The 19,726-nt window shown below is 41.9% G+C and overlaps 1 protein-coding gene across 1 annotated transcript in view; it reads right to left on the bottom strand.

The window, feature by feature from the left end:
• Nucleotides 1-6,370: 6,370 nt before the first annotated feature.
• The window catches only part of plpp4 (phospholipid phosphatase 4), a 31,491-nt gene continuing 18,135 nt past the window's right edge, over nt 6,371-19,726 (bottom strand). The window contains exons 4-8 of the mRNA XM_062519746.1: nt 18,542-18,632; nt 16,593-16,656; nt 16,379-16,503; nt 9,509-9,679; nt 6,371-7,215 (exon numbers count right to left, since the gene is read on the bottom strand). Of these exons, the coding sequence (XP_062375730.1) occupies nt 7,010-7,215; nt 9,509-9,679; nt 16,379-16,503; nt 16,593-16,656; nt 18,542-18,632 (657 nt within the window). The 3' untranslated portion in view covers nt 6,371-7,009. The remainder of the gene's footprint in view (nt 7,216-9,508; nt 9,680-16,378; nt 16,504-16,592; nt 16,657-18,541; nt 18,633-19,726) is intronic.

Here is a 19,726-nt window from a genome sequence, read left to right as displayed (position 1 = left end):
CCCTTCTCACCAACCCAAAGAAGTAGGTAGCTGCATTTCTCCGCTTGGTTCTTGCTCCGAAACGGTCCTGAAAACATGAGTTCCACATGCTGCTTAAACTTTTTCCACTCTCCTGGCAAATTCTGCGATTCCCAGTTAATTTTCGGCGAAGGTACTCCAGCGACGTCCATCCTCTATTCTGACACCATGTCGTATTCCACACTTTGTAGACGTAAATAACCACTGAGATGACTTGCTAAAAGGAGCCTCGTTTATTGAACGGTTACTTGGAGCTAATACATAGACCGAACTGTCAATCAGGATGCGCTCAGTGTAAGGTGCGTGGTCACCCCAAGGGGGCAGGCATATTCCCGGAAGTAGAAACACGAAATGAGCTGGTGATCAACACTCTGCTAACTCCCTTGGACGGCCATAGATTTCAGATTTTTTTGCGATCCCATAACTTCATGTAGCATTCGCCCTTTGTCTCCCTTATAGCTTCTGTGTATTCTATATAGGGTATCGAAGGCAAAATTAATTCACTTCTTCCCCGTATATTACGTTGGTTTCCCGTAAAGAAGTATTTTAGCATGTCTGTTGTAGGGAAGCTAACGTTCGCCCGTAATGTTTGGATAAGAAGCTGAGTGAGCCTGCACGAAAACCATGACGGAGAGTCATTCGCAAGATCAGTGAAAATGCGTGTAGCCTACGGTAGCCTACTGTTTGATATGGTAAAGCATTACCTAGAGGCAAGTACACATAATAATAATATTAAAAAACGAACGTTAACAATTTCAGAGGTTTTCGATCTATCAGACGAGTTACAGCAGGCTAATGAGTTTGAGTCTGCGCAGTACGATGAACAGGAAACGAATTTTTGTTTCAGCCCCCTCTCATTGAGAACGACGGAGTCTGTTTGTCCATTTCTTTTAGGTCTATGGTGGTCACGCCCTTAGGACCCTATTGACATTCTAAGGTGCCTCTGGCACGCCTGAGCTTATTTCATTTCATTCAAATGTTACAATGCACACCCCTTCAAATAAAGTGTGAACTGTTGAATCCTACGGAACTCTGGAGGTGTCTTTGATATGTGTGTATTGAGATAACGTGTGCAGGTTTCACCAAAATATGCGTTTGTTTGACTAAATAGTGAGCATATTTTTAGTCAATTGTGGGCCCATTCGCTACATTGTGGTCTCATTTGACAATACAGAACATTGAGTACCTGGAGCACAAAAGAAAGAAATCACTGGACACGTTCACTAAAAACGTGAAGGATGTTTTTAAGGAGCAGTCACTGCCAGAGTCATTGACCAATCTGCCAGGGAAACATCAAAATCTCTGACTTCTCTCTGAATCATCTAATATTTACAAGGCAATATATTAATAATGAAACATTCTGATGACTGTAATATTTTTCAGTTACTCATGGCTTAGTTTTTATTTAGCGGGCTCGAACAGCTTCGGAAAAGAAAAAAAATGAAATGAAAGAGAAAACTTAAAATGCGCAATCTAAGCCTCTGTTCTAAGTGAGATCAATAGAGAAATGTTTATCTTGTTGCTGCTAGCCCGAGGATTGTACTGTGTTACTGAACACATCAGCATGCCCAGGTGGCCAATCTGCACTTGATCAACAGAGACCCCACATCATTCATCTCACAAAGCTCCCGCTCATTTCAAGGACTCCTGACTCGTTCTGATGCAGGCGGTGCACTCAGGCCTGCAGCTGGGAGCGGTTTTGGGAACCGTGGGAGGGAGAGATCTCGGGCGTTTTCCCCTCGTGTTCCCAAAGCAGCATGAATGGCACCGGCAAGGCTCTCTGGGGGACGGGGATCTTTTACAACAAATACACCTCACTGTCACTCACTCGTTGGCCCTGTTCACGGCGCTCCTCTCCCCTGAAGGATGAGACCAATTGAAGGATACTTGTCTTTGTCCCTGAACAAGTGAAGAGGAGGAACATGACTCAGAGTTTCAGGGACCTCAGATAAGAGGCTGCTCTCATTTGGCTCTGTGGTTTTTCCCATTTATCAGTTTTCCTCGTCCTCCTCTCACAGATTGCTGCTGACCCTATACAAGAGCTGGCCCTCAGCTTGCATCGAGTCAGCTGCTATCTCATTCATGTTCTATTTAAGTTTTATGTTATCTCAACCCTTTGATAAAAAAAAAACTGGCCAAGTGAAACCAGTGTTATTTCGGGCACACTGCTACATGGACATACTTCACAGAGATACGTACAGTATAAAACCTTATTGAGGATATGACTAAATTGATCTGTTGTAGGAGTCTTATGTAGCCTATAGCTCCAGAGGAGGTTATGGCAACACAGGGTCTCCCCCCCCCCTCCCACCACAGACTATGGGAAGATTGTAGCATCTAATCAAAGCGATCAGTCTCTGCCCAGACCTTAATGAAGAGTAATGGATAGGTCATCGTCACAGCAACAGCCTGCATTCACTCTAATCATCATGCTTCAGGGGACGGAGCTCCACACACAATGAATGATAGACGTCAACGTCGACCTTTAACCATTCTCTCTGTTTCATTCTTTCAGTCAGACACGACTGATCTCTCTGTTACACTCTCTCTCATTCACTCACTCTGACAACCTGTACATGTACTGTATATTCAAACTCATAAATCCAAATTAGGTTTGTTCTCTTGCACTCTTACATCAATAAGAAACCCAAAAAGAAGACACAAAAAAGGAAAGGACACAAATGCATTATCGTTGTTATGGAGGTGAAGCCTAGAATGAATCGATTGATGGTGAAATTTCAAGAGGCAGTATTTACATGGAATACCAACAACCACAATCTCATCACTACCATAAATCAAAGTCAGACACATGTATTGATGTTCTCGTACACTCTTTTTTCTCTCCTGTCTAATGATGGAATGCCTCACTGACAATAAATGACATGTAATCTACTCATTATAACCAACTGTTATAAAGTATTTCAAACTCAGAAACAAAACACAATCTATGGAAGTCACAGACTATTAAAACAGGGCCTGTTATAAATACTCCAGAACTGATGGGATTGCCATGTTAATTGAAGTGTTTAGCAGTGTGTGAAAAACATCTTGTATTTATGTAGAGGTAGAGACACGGGTAAAATACTTTGTGTGACATGTGAAACGAAAAGTTGATTTGTGTCTTTTGTAAGAATACAGGATCCCTGTATATAACTATTCTCAATCTTATTTGAAAACTCCAATCACTAGGTCAAACTAAGCATCACATTTTGAACACAGTGCATTAATCAGGGATGTCACACATTAGTCATCATGAAGGATCTAATATACATGTTCTGGCCATAAGAATACATAAATGTATGTTAATTTCCCTCTGTTCCTCCAGTAAAAATGCAATTAATGTTATTATGATAAAATACCTGTGAAGTGGTCTTCACATGCATGCACATAATTAAGCCTCCACATACTGGATATCCACGCTCAACCCAAAGAAAAGATGAAACGTTGTACCGTACATCATGTTTATTGGAAACTTCCCACATTTAAGTGCAGCTTGATGCGTAACGACACAACACACACCTTCACTGTGAACACAGAATAACACATTAGGTTGCTTTCCAGACTCAAATCCCAGGAACATTTATCATGATTTGTGAGGAATAAGGTCACAGATCATGTAAAAGTACACACTGATTTGAATTCATAAACCATTTTTACAATCTTGGGCAAGCCATAAGGAGTTTATTTTTTATGTTAGTGGAGCATCAAGAGTCACATCATAATGTCAAATATATTCCCATGAGTTTTCATGTAGGTTGAAACTTTCTCATCATAGCAGCTTCAACATATCACTAGTGCAAATGTCCTTTTCATGATATAACATACGTCCACTTAAGCACCCATTATTTTCATTGATAGACTATGCTCATGCGTTTTAACATCATCGTACTTTCTACATAGACAGTATAAACAACAAAACATGATTCAAAATACTCTCAAGGCCAGACATGCTAGTCCATACAAAAATGGTATCTTTTCACAAATGGAAACTGGCATGCCATGTCTGATGACGCTGAGCTAATACTATCATAATTCTGATCCAAGGAGAGCAGTCGCATTTATTTGGTAGCTTTTGTTATGAAAGTCATTTACTATGACATGAAAGAGTTGGAGAAATAACGCGTCCCCCATGTGTGCAGTTTGAAATAAACCAATAAAGCATCAATATCATACATTGTCACACTGATCAATCAACAATCAACAGAAACAAACCACGTCCAGTACATTAATGTATTTATTTTAAAGTTACTCTTGAATATAAATAGCATATATCTAATAAAAATTGGGATGATGAAAATGCATCTTCATGGGAAATGGAACCAAAACCGTACAGGGAAATGAGGGGAACTATGGTAGAGGGAATAGACCAGAATCAGGCTGTAAAACCAACTACAGAATCTTTCATGGGTCTTACAGTTACAGTACAGCGCTGCAGGTTCCTAAAATGGGGCTGTTGAGAGTTTGGGGGAAAGGTGTGCAATGTAAGGGTCTGAGTCTGAACATCTATGCAGGAGGCTGTGCTGCTTCCAGATGCGCTGCTTGGCAACCAAACCATGACACGCACATCCATCACAGAGGACAAGACTGAACAGCTGAAGTTTCCTCCATTTCATGTTTTAAACGGAACGCTCGCTCAAACACAACCCCCCCTCATCTTTCTATCTGTCTCTCTCTCCCTCTCTCTTTCTCTATCTTCCTCTCTTTCTCTCTCACTCTCTCTCCCTCCCTGTAGTGTACACATTTACTATCTCTTTCCACTCTCTGTAGGAGAAGATACTCCCTGCAGCTATATATACATATCATAAGTGCAATAAGCCATATCTAAAAAAAACCCTCTCTCAAATGTTATAGAACTGTATGGCGCACCGACGCAGGGTACTCTTGACAGCACAGAATATCTGCTCAGGCAGGCACCATGGCTCTCACTCGATGATCCTATCTGTTTTAGCTAAACGATCAGAGCATCAGGGGGATTTCCACACCATGGGGATTCAATGGGGCTCTCCAGATCTCCTCTAACATCTGTCAGATAGAAGGAAGAGGCAATTCGACCCCAGCATGCCCGCTTCACTCAGTCTTAATCAAATGAGAATATCTGTGTCACTTGAATGGTCTCCATATGGAAAAGAATGGATTACACCTTAGCATGTACGCATTTGTCAGACAGTTATAGCAGTAAAACAAAGTGAAGAGCATCAGTTATAGAATAGGATTGGGGGTAGACAGCGCACTTTAATAAAGGCACGCCAATCCTTCACTATAAACCCCCATTACTTTGCTCACTCCTCAATTACACGATGGGCTTTCTTTCTGTCACTGGGGGGAGACTAGAGTTTGTGGATGTTCAGTACTTTCTCAAATCCAAAGGATTTTCCTGGGCTTTAATTGCTACTTTTGGCTCGAAAAAAAAAGGCAATGATTCTTGTATTAAGTCTGAGAGACACCCCTCCTCCAACATCTTATTGCACATTCCTATGAACAGCACCTATGATTACAGGTGGTTAAAAAGTAATAGCTTACCAAGGATATTTCTAAGAGAGCTTTGAATACAGAACAAGATTGTCCTTCTGCAGATAAAATCCTACAGTACAGCGTATGCCTCCTAAGTCAAACATACTGTATGAATACACTTTCTCTAGTTGGTAATTCTTTCAATAAAAGCCAGCCTACATGTGCCAATGTCTCGTCAAGTGCTCCTTTGTGAAGGCCCTGACCTTCCTTGAGGGACACAACCCATTTGCCTGTGGCGGTGGGGAAATAGCAAATTCTCCTCATCCACAGTGCTCAAATGGTCTTTGGACTGCAACATTTTTTATAGTCCTCCAAGGCCTTCCTCAGATTTATGAGGATTAATTGCAGATCTGATTGGGGTTTGTGCCCCTCTCTGCCTGGCCCTGTACGCTGGCTGCACCAGCTTATTATTGATTGGCCCCATTTAACTTTAATCTGCATTTAAATTTGAGGGCTAAAATGTTCCAGTGAGTGTCCAGCGTAAAACATTTGGAGCTCGGTGGTTGAGAGCAGTAATAAGAAGAACGATGAAGAGAAGTACATAAAAGAGAAGGTAAATTATAAATTATGTTATTAGGTAGGAGGAAGTCTACATAACCATAGGAATAGCATAGAGAGTTCGCTGGTAAGGGAAGAAAGTGGGAGACAGCAGAAGCAAGTGCATCCAATATAAACAGACGTGAGAAACAAAGGAGGCGATCTCCAGGACATGGTCCAATGTGCTGCAGACAAAATGCATCGGATCTATATTTGTCATTATGTCGCCACAGACAACGAGTGGCTCCACCAAGAGAATGTAGGAATGTGCTGGCTGTCCCCAGTGGCTGAGATGGCTATCAGAAAAAGAGCTTTTCAAGAGGAGAAAAAAAAATACATTTCAGATGATTCAGACCAGACATTGCACACCATTACTGCAGAGACACCAAAATCTATTACGTCTGAAATGGAAAAGAAATGTCTTTTGGGCTTTAACTTGATTTTAATCCACTAAGTCAATACCAGAATTATTAAGAGAATCCATAACGACGATATTGCAGGAGTGACTCAAATTTCCCCAATCAACCATGTCATTACGTGTAAATGAAAATGGCTACAGCACCAATGAAAAATAATGGATACACAAAATTAATGAGTGCAGTGAAATGTCATTTCCCAAACATTTCTGAAGTGGCTTCTTAATCATGTTTTGTCTTAATTTGTTTCTGCCTTGCCTCGCTGGAAAGTTGTCCCACATTCTCCAATACACAAAAAACATCTAAATATAGCTCAAAGAGACAGCTGGTTTAGACACCAAAAGAAGAAAAGAGGGAATAGAAGATGCAGGCGAAGGAGAAGGAACACAGAAAAAGAAAAAAAAAGGAGTACTATTCATTGGAATGTTGAAGAGCAAGTCAGTTTGTCTGCGTGTCGGTCGTCACACTGCAGAGCTGGACGCTACAGGTTGATCTTGGCCTTGGCTGGAGTGGAGGCTACGTGGCGGTCATACGGGCCCCTCGGTGAGGCCCTCCAGAGGCAGACTGGTGGCGTTGTCGGTGGGCTGCGCCTCCTCCTGGGCAGCGGGCACCGGGTGGGCAGCAGCCAGGCTGGCATAAGGCAGGTGGCAGTCTATGTGGAGGAACGGCGGGTAGTGCTGCCTGTAGCAGATGTAGGCAAAGATCAGGCCAATCACTCCTCCCACGAAGGCATCTGTGGACATTAGGGTACGTGTCAATCATCTGCTCATTATGGACATACTGTAGAATCAACCATCACCTCATTGACAGATTTCATTTGCAAAGTTTCTTGCTCCAAAATAGGACATACAGTATCTAAAACATATTTTATTTCCACGTGAAGGAATTTTACGTAACTGAATGTTTTATAATTGCATATATTTTTTTTCAAGCTCATTTTGACATGTAAATTAACTATTGCTTTGAGGTGAATAGGCCACTTTATTTCATGCTGTGGTATATTACATCCTTGCCATTTATTATTATCATCTATCTATCCAGACATTGTTTATCTATCTATCTATCTTTCTATCTATCTATTAATGCAAGGAACGTCTGTCTGTGTGTCACTCTGTCTGTTCCACGTATAACTCTCGAACCACTCATCCGACTGCTCTCAAATTTGGTGGGTGTCATCCTATTGGCACGAGTGTGTGCAGTGCCAAATTTCGTGTTATACGAACAAACAATGCCACATCTATGGGCTCTGCACTAGTTATGATAATGCTACTGACATGCCTGTCCATACAAAATCCCTTATCTTTAGAATGATAGACTGGACTTTGTATTTACTTTACAGATTAACAGAGCAATGCTGATGATGACAACTGCAGCTGAGATTTCGTTTCCTCCAAGAGAAAGTCTCCATCCACAGCTCTGACACTGGCATCCAGACCCACACTGAAAGACACTGATTGCTAGTGCATCGACAGGTAGACGTTGGGGCAGGCCAGTGAACTGAGGGTCTGTTCTTATTCTATTAGCCTGGTTCACGGAGCAGGCTAATTGAGGCCGCCAGCCTCTATTTATGTACCTACACCTGCACCGTTCACATTCAGCCGTAATATTCACAGTTCTCCTCTGAAGCTGTGTGTTTGCCTCTTCCACTTGGCATCTGATAGAATTTAATTTAGCACTTGCAGTCTGTATCAAACAAGGTTATGTTTTGTAATTGTTGTCATTTAGTTTTCCCTGCAAGACTGTCATCAACTGATGCAATATTTTCGCATGCACACACAATTGTGTATTCTGATCTCAGTTAATCAGGCCTTCAATGGGCCACAGAACAACATGCAATACCAGGCATCCAAGGCTCTGAGGTATCACTTCACCTACAGTAATCATACGGACAGAGGGTTTGAAAGATCACTTGCCTGTATAGACTGGGCCCAGGTTTTTTTTAAATGTACAGTATCTGGATCAAAATGATTTGGAATGGGAAATTCCATGTTTTGCTATCTACTGTAGGATCACCTGATACATCTTATTGGATTTGATTACTGTGATGCAAATTGTGAATTTCAGGATGATCAAATCCTGTTTACCATAGCTTTACATAGATTCAAAACCAAGTTCAACGTTTTGAAAGAACCAAAGGGCAGGATTGATCCAGAATAAGTGTTTTAGAAAAAAATAAACATTTCCAAAATTCGATCCAATCCGTTATCCGAATTCCCACTAGATTACTATGGAAAAACTGTGTCCTGATGATAAATTGCATCTTTTGCTCGCCACTTAGGTTAAGAGCAGCCAACAATGAGTTTGGCTAATTGTTCTTCTGCTCTTCAGCCCCATTCAGAGAACATCTGTTTATCTGGCAATTTGTCTGTGTTTTTCTGGATGAAAACAAACATTCACATCATGCTCTTAACAGTCCCATCTAACCCTGTTGATGAGTGTGATAATTGGCAGCCAAACAGCATTGTGCAGACAGCTGTCTGTGAGAGCTCAGCTCCGGCTCACTGCTGCCCATTGATATCCCGGGCACATGTCTCTGACCTGCGCCAATTTTACACCTGACTGATGCCCATGGGGTGGTCTCCTCCTCCTCTATTAAAGGAGCGCTACAAGTATAAATATTTACCAATGAACTAATGATTTCCTAGGGGTTGCTGTGGAGGGAGAACAGCTTCCGTTATGAAACGCTTTCGGTGAAGTAGATTAACTCTGTGGTGGTGGGTTTGAACAGATACTGTAGCTCTAAGAAAAACAAAAAGTTCACTGAGGACAAAGAGAGACTTTTGACAATATTCTACAATCATCATTTTAGACCTAGACAAAAAATGTCCGCCTTCAGCCCTTCACTGTGCCCCGTCTTTGTGATGGCACCTTAACACCTCAACCCAGTTGCATCATCCACCAATGAAAGACATGACGTGTGTGTTGAGGCATATAGATATCTAGTGAGAAAAACAGCACATATTCAGTTGAGTGTGAGTCAAACTGTCTGAATTAAAATAAAGTGCGCAGCTGTGGGGGGGAATTACCTTGCCAGTGGTGTTTGTAGTCGCAGGTGCGTGACAGTGCGATCATCATGGCACTGTAGAGGGGCAGCACCATGGCACAGAGGCGCCAGCTGCACCCGCGACCCACGTCCGTGAAGCACTGCAGCTTTCCCGCCAGGTAGAAGGAGGTGAAGCCAAGGCCAGAGAACGCAACTGCACACACACACACACACACACACACACACACACACACACACACACACACACACACGCAGAGACGAGACAGAACGACTTAGAGCAAGGGCATCAAGAGTGGACAGTAAATCTCTGATATTCAATGTATGGAAATAGTGGTAAAAATTGTTGCATTTTACAGTTTGCACAAGCACAAGTGGTATATCAATACACAAATTCAACATTTCTGTTTTCTGGGAGAAGAGCAAATAGTGTGTAAATATTTCTAAGCAGATGGTGTTCTACAGCATGGATAACTATACAGCAGACATGGCTACAGTATGGAGGAAATAAAGGGAAGTATTGAGGGAGGACTTCACTTCTGCTTCATGGCACAGCGCAAAATCACCCTGCGCTCTCCTGAACGAGCCATAAGCCGTCTGCACAGATGAGAGCGCAGATAGCCAGAGGTTGAAACTGCCTCCCTACCGGCACATAACCTGTTGCCCTGGCAACTTGATGGTAAAACCCTAATCCAAGATAAGACTTCCAGTTCACAGGCAATCAAGCCCAAACTGTAATAACGCTGCAATTTAATTGGGTACTTATGCAACCTGACGTAATGGTGTTTTCCCTCTTAAATTGATTAAACAATGTAAAGTAATTGGAAATTTGTCAACAAATAGGCCTCATCACATAAATACCGACCCACGCATTGCAATTTCAGATAGACCTCATTTATACGATTTTACCATGTCTGTAATAGTCTGTAATTAAAACACTAAATCAGATTAAAATGACACTGTGTGGACACTTTGTTCTTTTATATAGTCCTATTTTCATCAAAGTCTGCCATTATGCAGCAGCAGTACATGGAGCTGCCTCACATGAGAAGGTTACACCCACATCATTTACCAGGATTGCCCATTAAAACAAGAATAAATCGCTTGCTGCTATACACTAGATTTGTACAAGATACAACAGCACTGACCGTGCACTGAGGGAATCATAACGGACAGGCCCACTCTCTGCCCAGTTACCAGTTATTCAGAGCACTGAAACTTACTAATACGGTCAAGGACAAAATATGAGTAATCATTTGTGAGAGTGAAAGGGTTCATGAGAGCTCTGCCCGAGGACAAATGCAGGACAAGTGTGTGTGTGTGTGTGTGTGTGTGTGTGTGTGTGTGTGTGTTGGGGAGGGGGGGGGGGGGGGGTATTGTAATTCAATTCACTGATGAAATTCCGGGTACCTAGACCAAAAGGGGTCACAAGTTGACAGTGCATCAGGAACAAAAGCAAACCAGGGGCAGATTAACCATTCAGCCAAAACAGGAGGCAAAGTGAATTCAAAGGATTCACTGGGAATCTCAGACCCTAGTCTCTGCTAGAGGCAAAGAGTTCACGAGGTCTGTTACAGAATACATAATGCCCCTTTGAGTTTCGGAAAGACAGAGACTGTCAGAGCACCGGATTTTGGCAATCATTCCACAAAAGAGATATTTGGAATATGTCAGTGCTGCTGTAACCAAACTTTGGTCTGAGTGGCAGTACAGTTATTTACAGTTCATGCCTACAGTACATTTCAGTGAGCTATGGGGAAAAAACCTAAGACATCCAGAGCCCAAAGTGTCAGTGCAAGCACTGCAGAAGAGAGCAAAAAAGGGTGGTGTACCTCTCAAGCTATCAGTATCAGTATACTTTAAAAAGAAACCCCAAATCTTGACACAGCTACCATTTTGTCGATAGCATTTGTAGGGGTACCCAGGTGTGTGTTGTTTCACTTTACTCCGCACTTTGCTCATGCACTCTGTGAAACAATACAAACCTGTAAGCACTGCACTTTGTTTTGTCTAACACACCTGTGATTGTTCTTGCTTAAGCGGGAGGTACAGTAGAGAGCTACTGAGTTCACACTGACCAAATGGAACTGTGTCATGTTCCACTGTTGTGATGATGTCTGTAATGAGCCTCACGCTGGTTTGTTTTCCGTCTGTGATGAGGGAGAAGAGGGAGAGACACAGTGGAATTCCTCTGGCCTGCCAATGACGTCCAGCCAAGAATGCTTAATGTGCCAAGGGCCGGCCCACTGTCTGCCAACAGCACCATTGGCAACAGATTTAAACGCAGGGAGGTGGCTAACACACATTTTTTTGTAAAAAAAAGCAGGCTTTGTGCTAAGAAAGTGCCAACCAGTGGAGTTGTAGCTTTTAAGTCAATGTCTTCTATAACCTCTGTGTGACTTTTACAAGAGTCACTTTTCATAAAGAAGACTGTGTGACAAACGTGGCAATCCAAACACTGCAGAATAACCCCTTGTGTCTTATCCTTCTGCCTCTATCTAGATGCATTAGAGACCATTTCACACACATGGAGAGCACTTCAGATGACTGAGCTGTATTATTTCTTACTTTACACTCTACCTCTATATGGAAATCATCCACAGCGTTGCCTTCATCTTGAAGCCCTTTTATCATCTCTGATTATATATCATTGCAGAATTCACTTTGGACATTAAAGTAATTTATATGTATGACAAGTTAATGCAGCCAAACACTTCCAGTCTTTCAACATTAGATTCTCAAGTCATTTAAGTCTAAAACAAGACAGAAAATGCTCTATCAACATTACAGTACTTTTTGAAAAACAATAGCAACAATTCTTAGTCCATGATTCAGGCGAAAGGTTGATATTTGAGCTAAACAATACATGGATTTACACCCATTCCCCTTCCATGCTGCATGGAAACAACATGTTGATTTGGTTGGAACGTTTAAGTCTCCGTGTAAGACTATGTTTTGGAGCACACACACACACACACACACACACACACAGAGAGAATGGACAGGTTTAAAGAACAATTTGCAGATGCTAACACGTGCATGATTAGAATAGCAGACTGCTCCTTTGATTTTAATTGGTACGAGCCGATATCCAATAGACGTCACTTTTAATTATGGTTGAGTATCTTGTTACGTGCTTCTTTGAACAAAGTCAGCTTTTATTTTTAGACATTTCAGTTGTGCCAGGTGGCATATGTAAAATTATGCACTGTGAATTTATTCCTCACACATACTGTAAATATCAGAATACCACAGTGTATGTTTATGACAACTCCAAGAGCAAGAGGTCCTCCTCACTCCAAGGAGTGACAATATTGGAAGCACCGAGGAGTACTATTCTATTTTTTCTGTAATTCTATCACTGTCTTCTCAATAAAGACATCTACTACTGTACTAGACATGTCTGGCATTGCCGGGTGATATCTGTCAATGTCACAGAAATCTGAATGACACAATAACATTTACAATTCCTAAGACATTAAAGTCCCATGTCACGCACATTTATTTCTCCTTCTGTCAAATTCCTCCCACCATGCTCCGGTGCTCTGATGAATCCTAGTCCCAGAGGACTGCTTTGACAGAGAGCTCAAACACACACTATCACACACGTATACACAGTGGACTTCTACTCTCTTGGACAATTGAAGTGCTTTTGAAGAAGATCAGAGCTGAAAATCTCTGAAGAAAAAGCCCTGCCCCTGACCCATCTTAAGTTCCTGTGGCGTCCCAAAAATTAGCGAGTAGTTATGTATTTTCCATAGCCCCCCCTTACTTTTGTCGCCAGGGGACGGGAACTTTGCCTGAAAGTGTACGCGCTCCCTGCATATCAAACAGCCAATTGGGCACAGTGGAGCCGTGCTGATGTTTACTCTATGAAACGCGGCAGTCTTTTGAGGCTCAGCTACACAGCGGCTGCAACCAGGGAGCAACAATCTCAGCTATGCGCTGCTTCAAATACACCAGCAAGTGTGACGCAAAGACATGTAATGCAAAATTGAAAACTTACCCTTAATAACAGAACCCAGAGAGAGAGATACTGTGGGCCAGCATCAAGTAGACTACTTGCACATGGATTGTAGAACGTTTTTAAAAATCCTCTAGCCTATTTAAGGTTTTGACAGATTTAACAAGTTCAGTTTTTTTTGAGGTGGAAAAAATCTCTTCCTCTCAGAAGATGTTGATGACTCTTATAGAGAACTGAGCGGTTAAACCCCAAAGGTGATTTCATTTATTCATAACCATCTCACAGAGAGAGGACGGAGAGGGGAAAATATCAAGGCAATCTGGCCGCGCTCAGGCACACCTGAGACCCAGAGTCCCCCCCCCACCGGGTCCAGGAGAAACTACTCCGTCCACTTGGGACGGCAAGCCAGTCAGGTCACATTTACCTCCATTTGTTTCCCTCTAAAGCACAAAGAAAAATATGCCAGTCAAAGCCAGTCTGGCTGACAGGTTCCCCCATCTGAACTATTTCCCCAAGGGTGTTTCAAAGACACTAGTTGTTCACTCGAAGAAACAACCATGCAGTAAAAGAGAGAGACATATTTTGACCTCAAGAGATTCTCATATGTCTGAAGTGTTAGTCGCAGTACTTTCCAAGTGCAATGGGAAGTCCTTTAGTTGAATTACTGACCTCATTAAGTGAGCGTCGCCATCTAAAAACTGTTCACTACATTTATGCAAATGACACTTGCCGTATCAGACTCCCCTCATGAGATAATTTATTCACACTCTCAGCCACACACAGTCAACCTTCTCCCCATCTGTCTCCTACAGAACAGTGGTGGGAAAATCATTTGTACCCATAATGCATAAGTCCACCCAGATACAATCCAGAAACAATCCAATAATACAAAGACCAAACAATCAACAAAAACTGTTCATGCTCAAACTATTATCCCTCAGGCCTATCTCTAAAACATGCACTGTTATTTCTTAAACCTCAACACATAAACTCCTTGGCAATGTGGCAACCAACCATGAAATAACCTCAATTTAACTTTAGGGAATTTCTGTCACACCTTTCAAGCAGATGTCTCAGGTATTGCTTCATGATTAAACTTTCCACCAAGGGACACAGCACTTGTTGATTTGATATCTTTCCATCCCAGGTTTCATTAAGGATGCAGGCAAGCCAAAACCCCATGACATGTGGTGCAATATGCTGCTGTCTCTGAACTAATAAAATGACCAAAATAGTTTGATATACCAGCAGTTTACTGTAAATGCCCGACTTGCGTCTCATTCCAAACAAATTATTCCATTTCCTTGGCTTGTTTATTGGTAACCAAAATATAATTTAGTCAGCTCATTATGAGCAATGTGGTTGAGAAAATGACACTGGCATCTTCTCACAGCGAGGAATTAACTCGCTGATATCACCTAGGACATTAACATGCACTACCAATGACTGCAAGAGAAATGTTGACACTTCCTCAGATTCATCTCATTCTAGTGGGCAGCTCAAAAGTTCAAGGACAAATCTAATGGTCTGGTCAGCCCTTCAGTCAGAATTAAATGACCACAAGTCAGTATTCACTGAATAATGTAAAACATACAATTGAGTGGATAAAACAAAAACTACCTTGCTGGACACACCCCAAGGGTCCCTATTTGACTAGCCAGAGTCGGGTCAACTGTTCCCCCCCCCCCCCCCCCCCTACAACTGCACCGAGTTGCCCCCAGATGCTTGTTGGGAGCAACAGGAGTCTTCAGGGTTCTTCCAATGAAATTTCACCACACGGACAACAAGCCCCATAAGGCAATGAAGCCTAGTCCTCTCTACACCTATCGTAATAGCACGATGCATTTCCAATCAATCCCTGGAGGTCTCATCAAGACAGCAAAACAGAGAAGGAGGGGGCGGGAGAGAGATGTCTTCTCATAAAGATCCTCAGACAGTCAAATGTCTCTGCAAATTAATCTTAAACCAGACTAACTCAGCCTGGCATGCCCTTATTGTCACATTCCATTCTGTTGAAAATCTGCGTAAAACAACAATCAAAATGCATTTAAATTGACAAATTGAATTTGAATAGTTTTGGCAAGACCTGTTATCTAACAAAATCCCAATTTTCATGGACATTTGTCACTGTCTATGCTGTTTAACAATTTGTCTGCTTTTCAGCATTTCAACAATTACTAGAAAACCAATGGGAGCTCACTTAGAAAATGAAATAGGATTTAGTGTACAACCCAAACATACCATAAAGGTCAAGATATGGTCACATGTACTCTGTTGTTATGATTCCACACTATAAAATTACACTATAAGCTTGGAGCAAGATTGCTACATTTAGAGCAGATGCCTGCCTTAATCTACAGTAGATCTCGCTCTTAATTTAGATTCTTTGAAGTGCAAATATATATTTGCCTTTTAATATTCACAAATTTCAGATGTGTAAAGATAGTCATCTTTCTTTCATGACAGTCTCTGTGTTGTATGAATATATTTATCCCTTTCCTAATTTAGACTTCTGTTATCACAAGCGCGAGCTCACAAGCGCCCACATGCCACATTGAAAACTGACTCACGGCTAAAATATTTGATATTTATATTAAGAAAGTATCTGGACCAAAAGTAGTCCAGAGAGCCCTGCAGACGATTAATTTGAACAGTTTCATCGTGACAAGACATCTCTCTCCTGCAAGCCAGGCATTGGCATAAATAGCCTGCCTCATTCTCTATTATTCTATAAGAAACAAAAGATTCTAGGGCCACTCACACGTCACAGCACAGAAAATATCTCAAGACAAACAAGCAACGACCTTCCAGGAACTTCTGTGGCCGATTTCAGTTCAGTTTCAGAGCTAGAGGCTTAGTTGTGTTTGTACTGCTGTTCCAAAGCTAGGCTAGGGCTAGAGCCCTGCTCCCTGGCTCTGATCAGGCACTTACATGACGAATGGCTACTGGGAAAGCTCTTGCGCCCCTCGGCCACCAAGTCGGGCTGTCCAGTGCACAGCATCTTGGGATTCTCCTGTCCATCAGGGAAACAGCGGTGGAAGTAGTCTGGTCTGGGCCTGCATGGACAGAATGGACAGAAAATCATTCATTGTTTTTGAACACGGCAAAAAAGCACTCGAACCCTTGAGTATATATTATACATTACCTGCCTACTATCAGCTTGATTGTGTTAGTGAAGACTCCATTCAAAGCCAGTGCAAGAGACACTGCTGCAAAGTTGAAATAAAAAAAACAATATTGATTTGATTATGTTTTCTCGCTGTAATCAATTAAGTGTGTGTACCAGGTAAATGTGTGAACAGGATCTTGGGGAAGCTCATCAACCACCTCTCGCTTCACTTAGCATCTATTCTCCAGGTGGAGGAGCATTATCTGCACACCTTGTCTGAGTTGAAGTGGAACAGCAAGCAGTTATTAAGCGGCTTGTTAATTCGGATAGGCTCTGTGCACTGCTGAAAGGTGGAATGAGATGTGTTCCGTCTGATCAATTCAATTTGCTCATGAGCGGAGGTAAAAATAGCAGATTAATTGCAATGTGTTTTCCCTCCGAACTACTGCGAGAAACCAAGTGAAGGAGGCATTGTGGTGGCTGCGGAGAGCAAATTGCACCCTGCCTCACTCTGCAGTCATTAGAGACCTTTCTCTTTCTTTCTCTCTCTCTCTCTCTCTTTCTTTCTCTCTCTCTCTCTCTCTCTCCTTGTCATCTTTTCTCTATCCAACCCACACAAGGCCAAAGTTCCATATCAGCTTCAGCGGTATACTACAGCAGTTGTCATGGCTCTTATTTCCTGCTCTGTGTGTTAACACAGTACAGCTACATGTCCCAGTTCTATGTGTTGTGCTCATCTTTTAGAAGCTTTAGTCACACCTTTTTCAAGCAACACAATGATTTACAGATATAGATTGGCTAATTATAGGGTGACATTATGGGCCAGTCGGCAATCACAGTCTACTAATCAGTGTACACGACATACACATCGAATAATTCAATTTGTCAAATTAGGAACCTTCGCTGGTGTTTGTCTCAGCCAAAAGGGCAAGCTTCAAAACACAGCAGTAATTCTAACTTATTAATGTGAGTCTGTGTGCTCTCTACCTGATTATCTGTTTTCATCTTTCCCTAGTGAAATGTATCACTAGTTTTCAAAATACAAGCACATGTATGTCTAAAACCAATACTTCCCACTTCTATGTGTTTTGCATAATCTTGTACGTGGTGTTACCACTGTAAACATTTGTCTTGTAAGATTTAATCTAATTTGCTTTAATTATGCAAATGTAGATCAGGTTCATTGTCGTGTGATACGTGTTTAGGATAGCAACATTTTTGTATTAGTGAAAGCAGTCTGAAGAAGAGCAGTTCACTCAAAATTGAACACACATTAAAAGTATAAACTGCTTTTGGTGTACGAGTTTTAATTTTTTTCTAACACTTGCTCTGCAACCAACGATAGTGTTTGTGGATGTGCGTGCCCTCCCTACCAAACACCCACCAACAAATCAAGCAATCAATCACCAACTCAACGGATCAATCAAGCTTTCAACTTTTCAGCTCTTTACCCCACTCTCTCTGAAGATCTATTCCCAACATAATCAAATGACATTGTACAGACAATGAGTGAGACTATAGGAACGAGGAACGGGCTGACAAATGGTTGTTTCAGCAAATCTGACCAAAGAATACAAAACAGTGCAACCAATGTTAGACAGTGAGAAGAAAAAGGGGGGGAACATATATCCAGGCATTTGGTAGGATTGTAAATATTTAAAAGCCTTTATTTTTTAGGGCTAAAGTTGAAGCATACACCAACATTTATCGGCTCACCAGCCTTCATCAGGGTCTGATGAAGGTCTACACTCCGATGAAGGCCTGTAATCCGAGACGCGTTGGTGTATGCTTAAACTTCAGCCCTAAAAAATAAAGGCTTTTAAATATTTACAATCCTACCGAGTGCCTGGATATGGATTTTTTCTCTTTTCTTCTCAATGAACACCCTTCCAAGAGCACCAGGAGATCGCAGGGACCCCAGCAGCGCTCCAGTTCACCTGTGTCTGAAGGTGAGACAGTGTTGGAGAAGCATGGTGATGACATACCAAGACAGGCCTCTTTGATTTCTGTTCTGTCTGTCCTCTGAATAATCTTCACCACAAAAATGACTGCCAAAGGTGTGAGGAATGAAATTGCCTGAAAACAAAGACAACAAAACAAAGGAATGCTGTTTAAGTTACAAACCATACAGCTGTGTGTCAATATTTGACTGTCACATCGTGTGCCTATATTCATTATCATAAATTAGAGTTGCTGAAGTGAATCCATCTCCAGGCAGCAGCTTTGTTTTTAAACTGAAAAACAAGTTATTGCTTAGAGAAAGATTTGATTTACACCTCAAGCAACACCTCAAATACCCACAATCATCAACATATACATCAATCTAATTCCAATTTGCTCTGGGATGTATCTCCTAAATAAAATGAAGTGGCAGATTGTCAAGAGAAAAAAAAAAAAATTGGACACGAACAAGGTGAGATTGAGATGAATTTCATGTCTTTGACTTCCTCATTAGGACCGCAGCAGCATTGCCCTGGAACCCATTATGGTATGTGACAGCACTCTTCCCTCCATCATTTAGACCCAACCGTCAGGGCCCAGCCTGGCACAGAGGCATCCCTGCTGACGCTCACCTGCCCACCCGGAGGCAATCGCGCCCCATGACTGCAGGATTTATTGCTGCGGGAATAACAGAGCCAACGTTTTGTGGTCCTTTTAGTACTGGGGTGTAGCCAAGGGTGGACATCACTTAAATTTTCTCCTGTAATGGGGCGGTATACACAACGGGGCTTTGTTGGGGGGGGAAAATGAGTCAGGATATTGCTAAAGGAGTCCTATGCATAATATACAGCTCTGGAAAAAAAATGAAGAGACCACTGCACATTTTGATGATGTCATCCTACGGTTGCTGACTGACATCCAAATGAGTTGACGGTCATAATTCAAATTAGCAGGGTATCTTCATTTTGAATATGAGCGTCAGCTCATTTGAGTAACACTGAGCAACAGTAAGATGACATCAGAAAAAATATTCAGTGGTCTCTATTTTTTTCCCCAGAGCTGTATATAGCATTACCAAGCTCTGCTTGAGATGCCATTAAAATCAACGGGTCTCGTTGTGACTACCCTGTAATGCTCATGATTTAGGGCACCCTCTGCACAGAACTCCCAATTATTGTCCATTAATGATGTGTCATTCACAGTCATTCATGTTAACTAAAGCTGAGATA

Source organism: Sardina pilchardus, chromosome 18 (genome assembly GCF_963854185.1).
Source record: "Sardina pilchardus chromosome 18, fSarPil1.1, whole genome shotgun sequence".
Classification (NCBI taxonomy): Eukaryota; Metazoa; Chordata; class Actinopteri; order Clupeiformes; family Clupeidae; genus Sardina; species Sardina pilchardus.
Note: the sequence above shows the minus strand (reverse complement) of the source record. Positions and strands in the feature narration are given on the sequence as shown.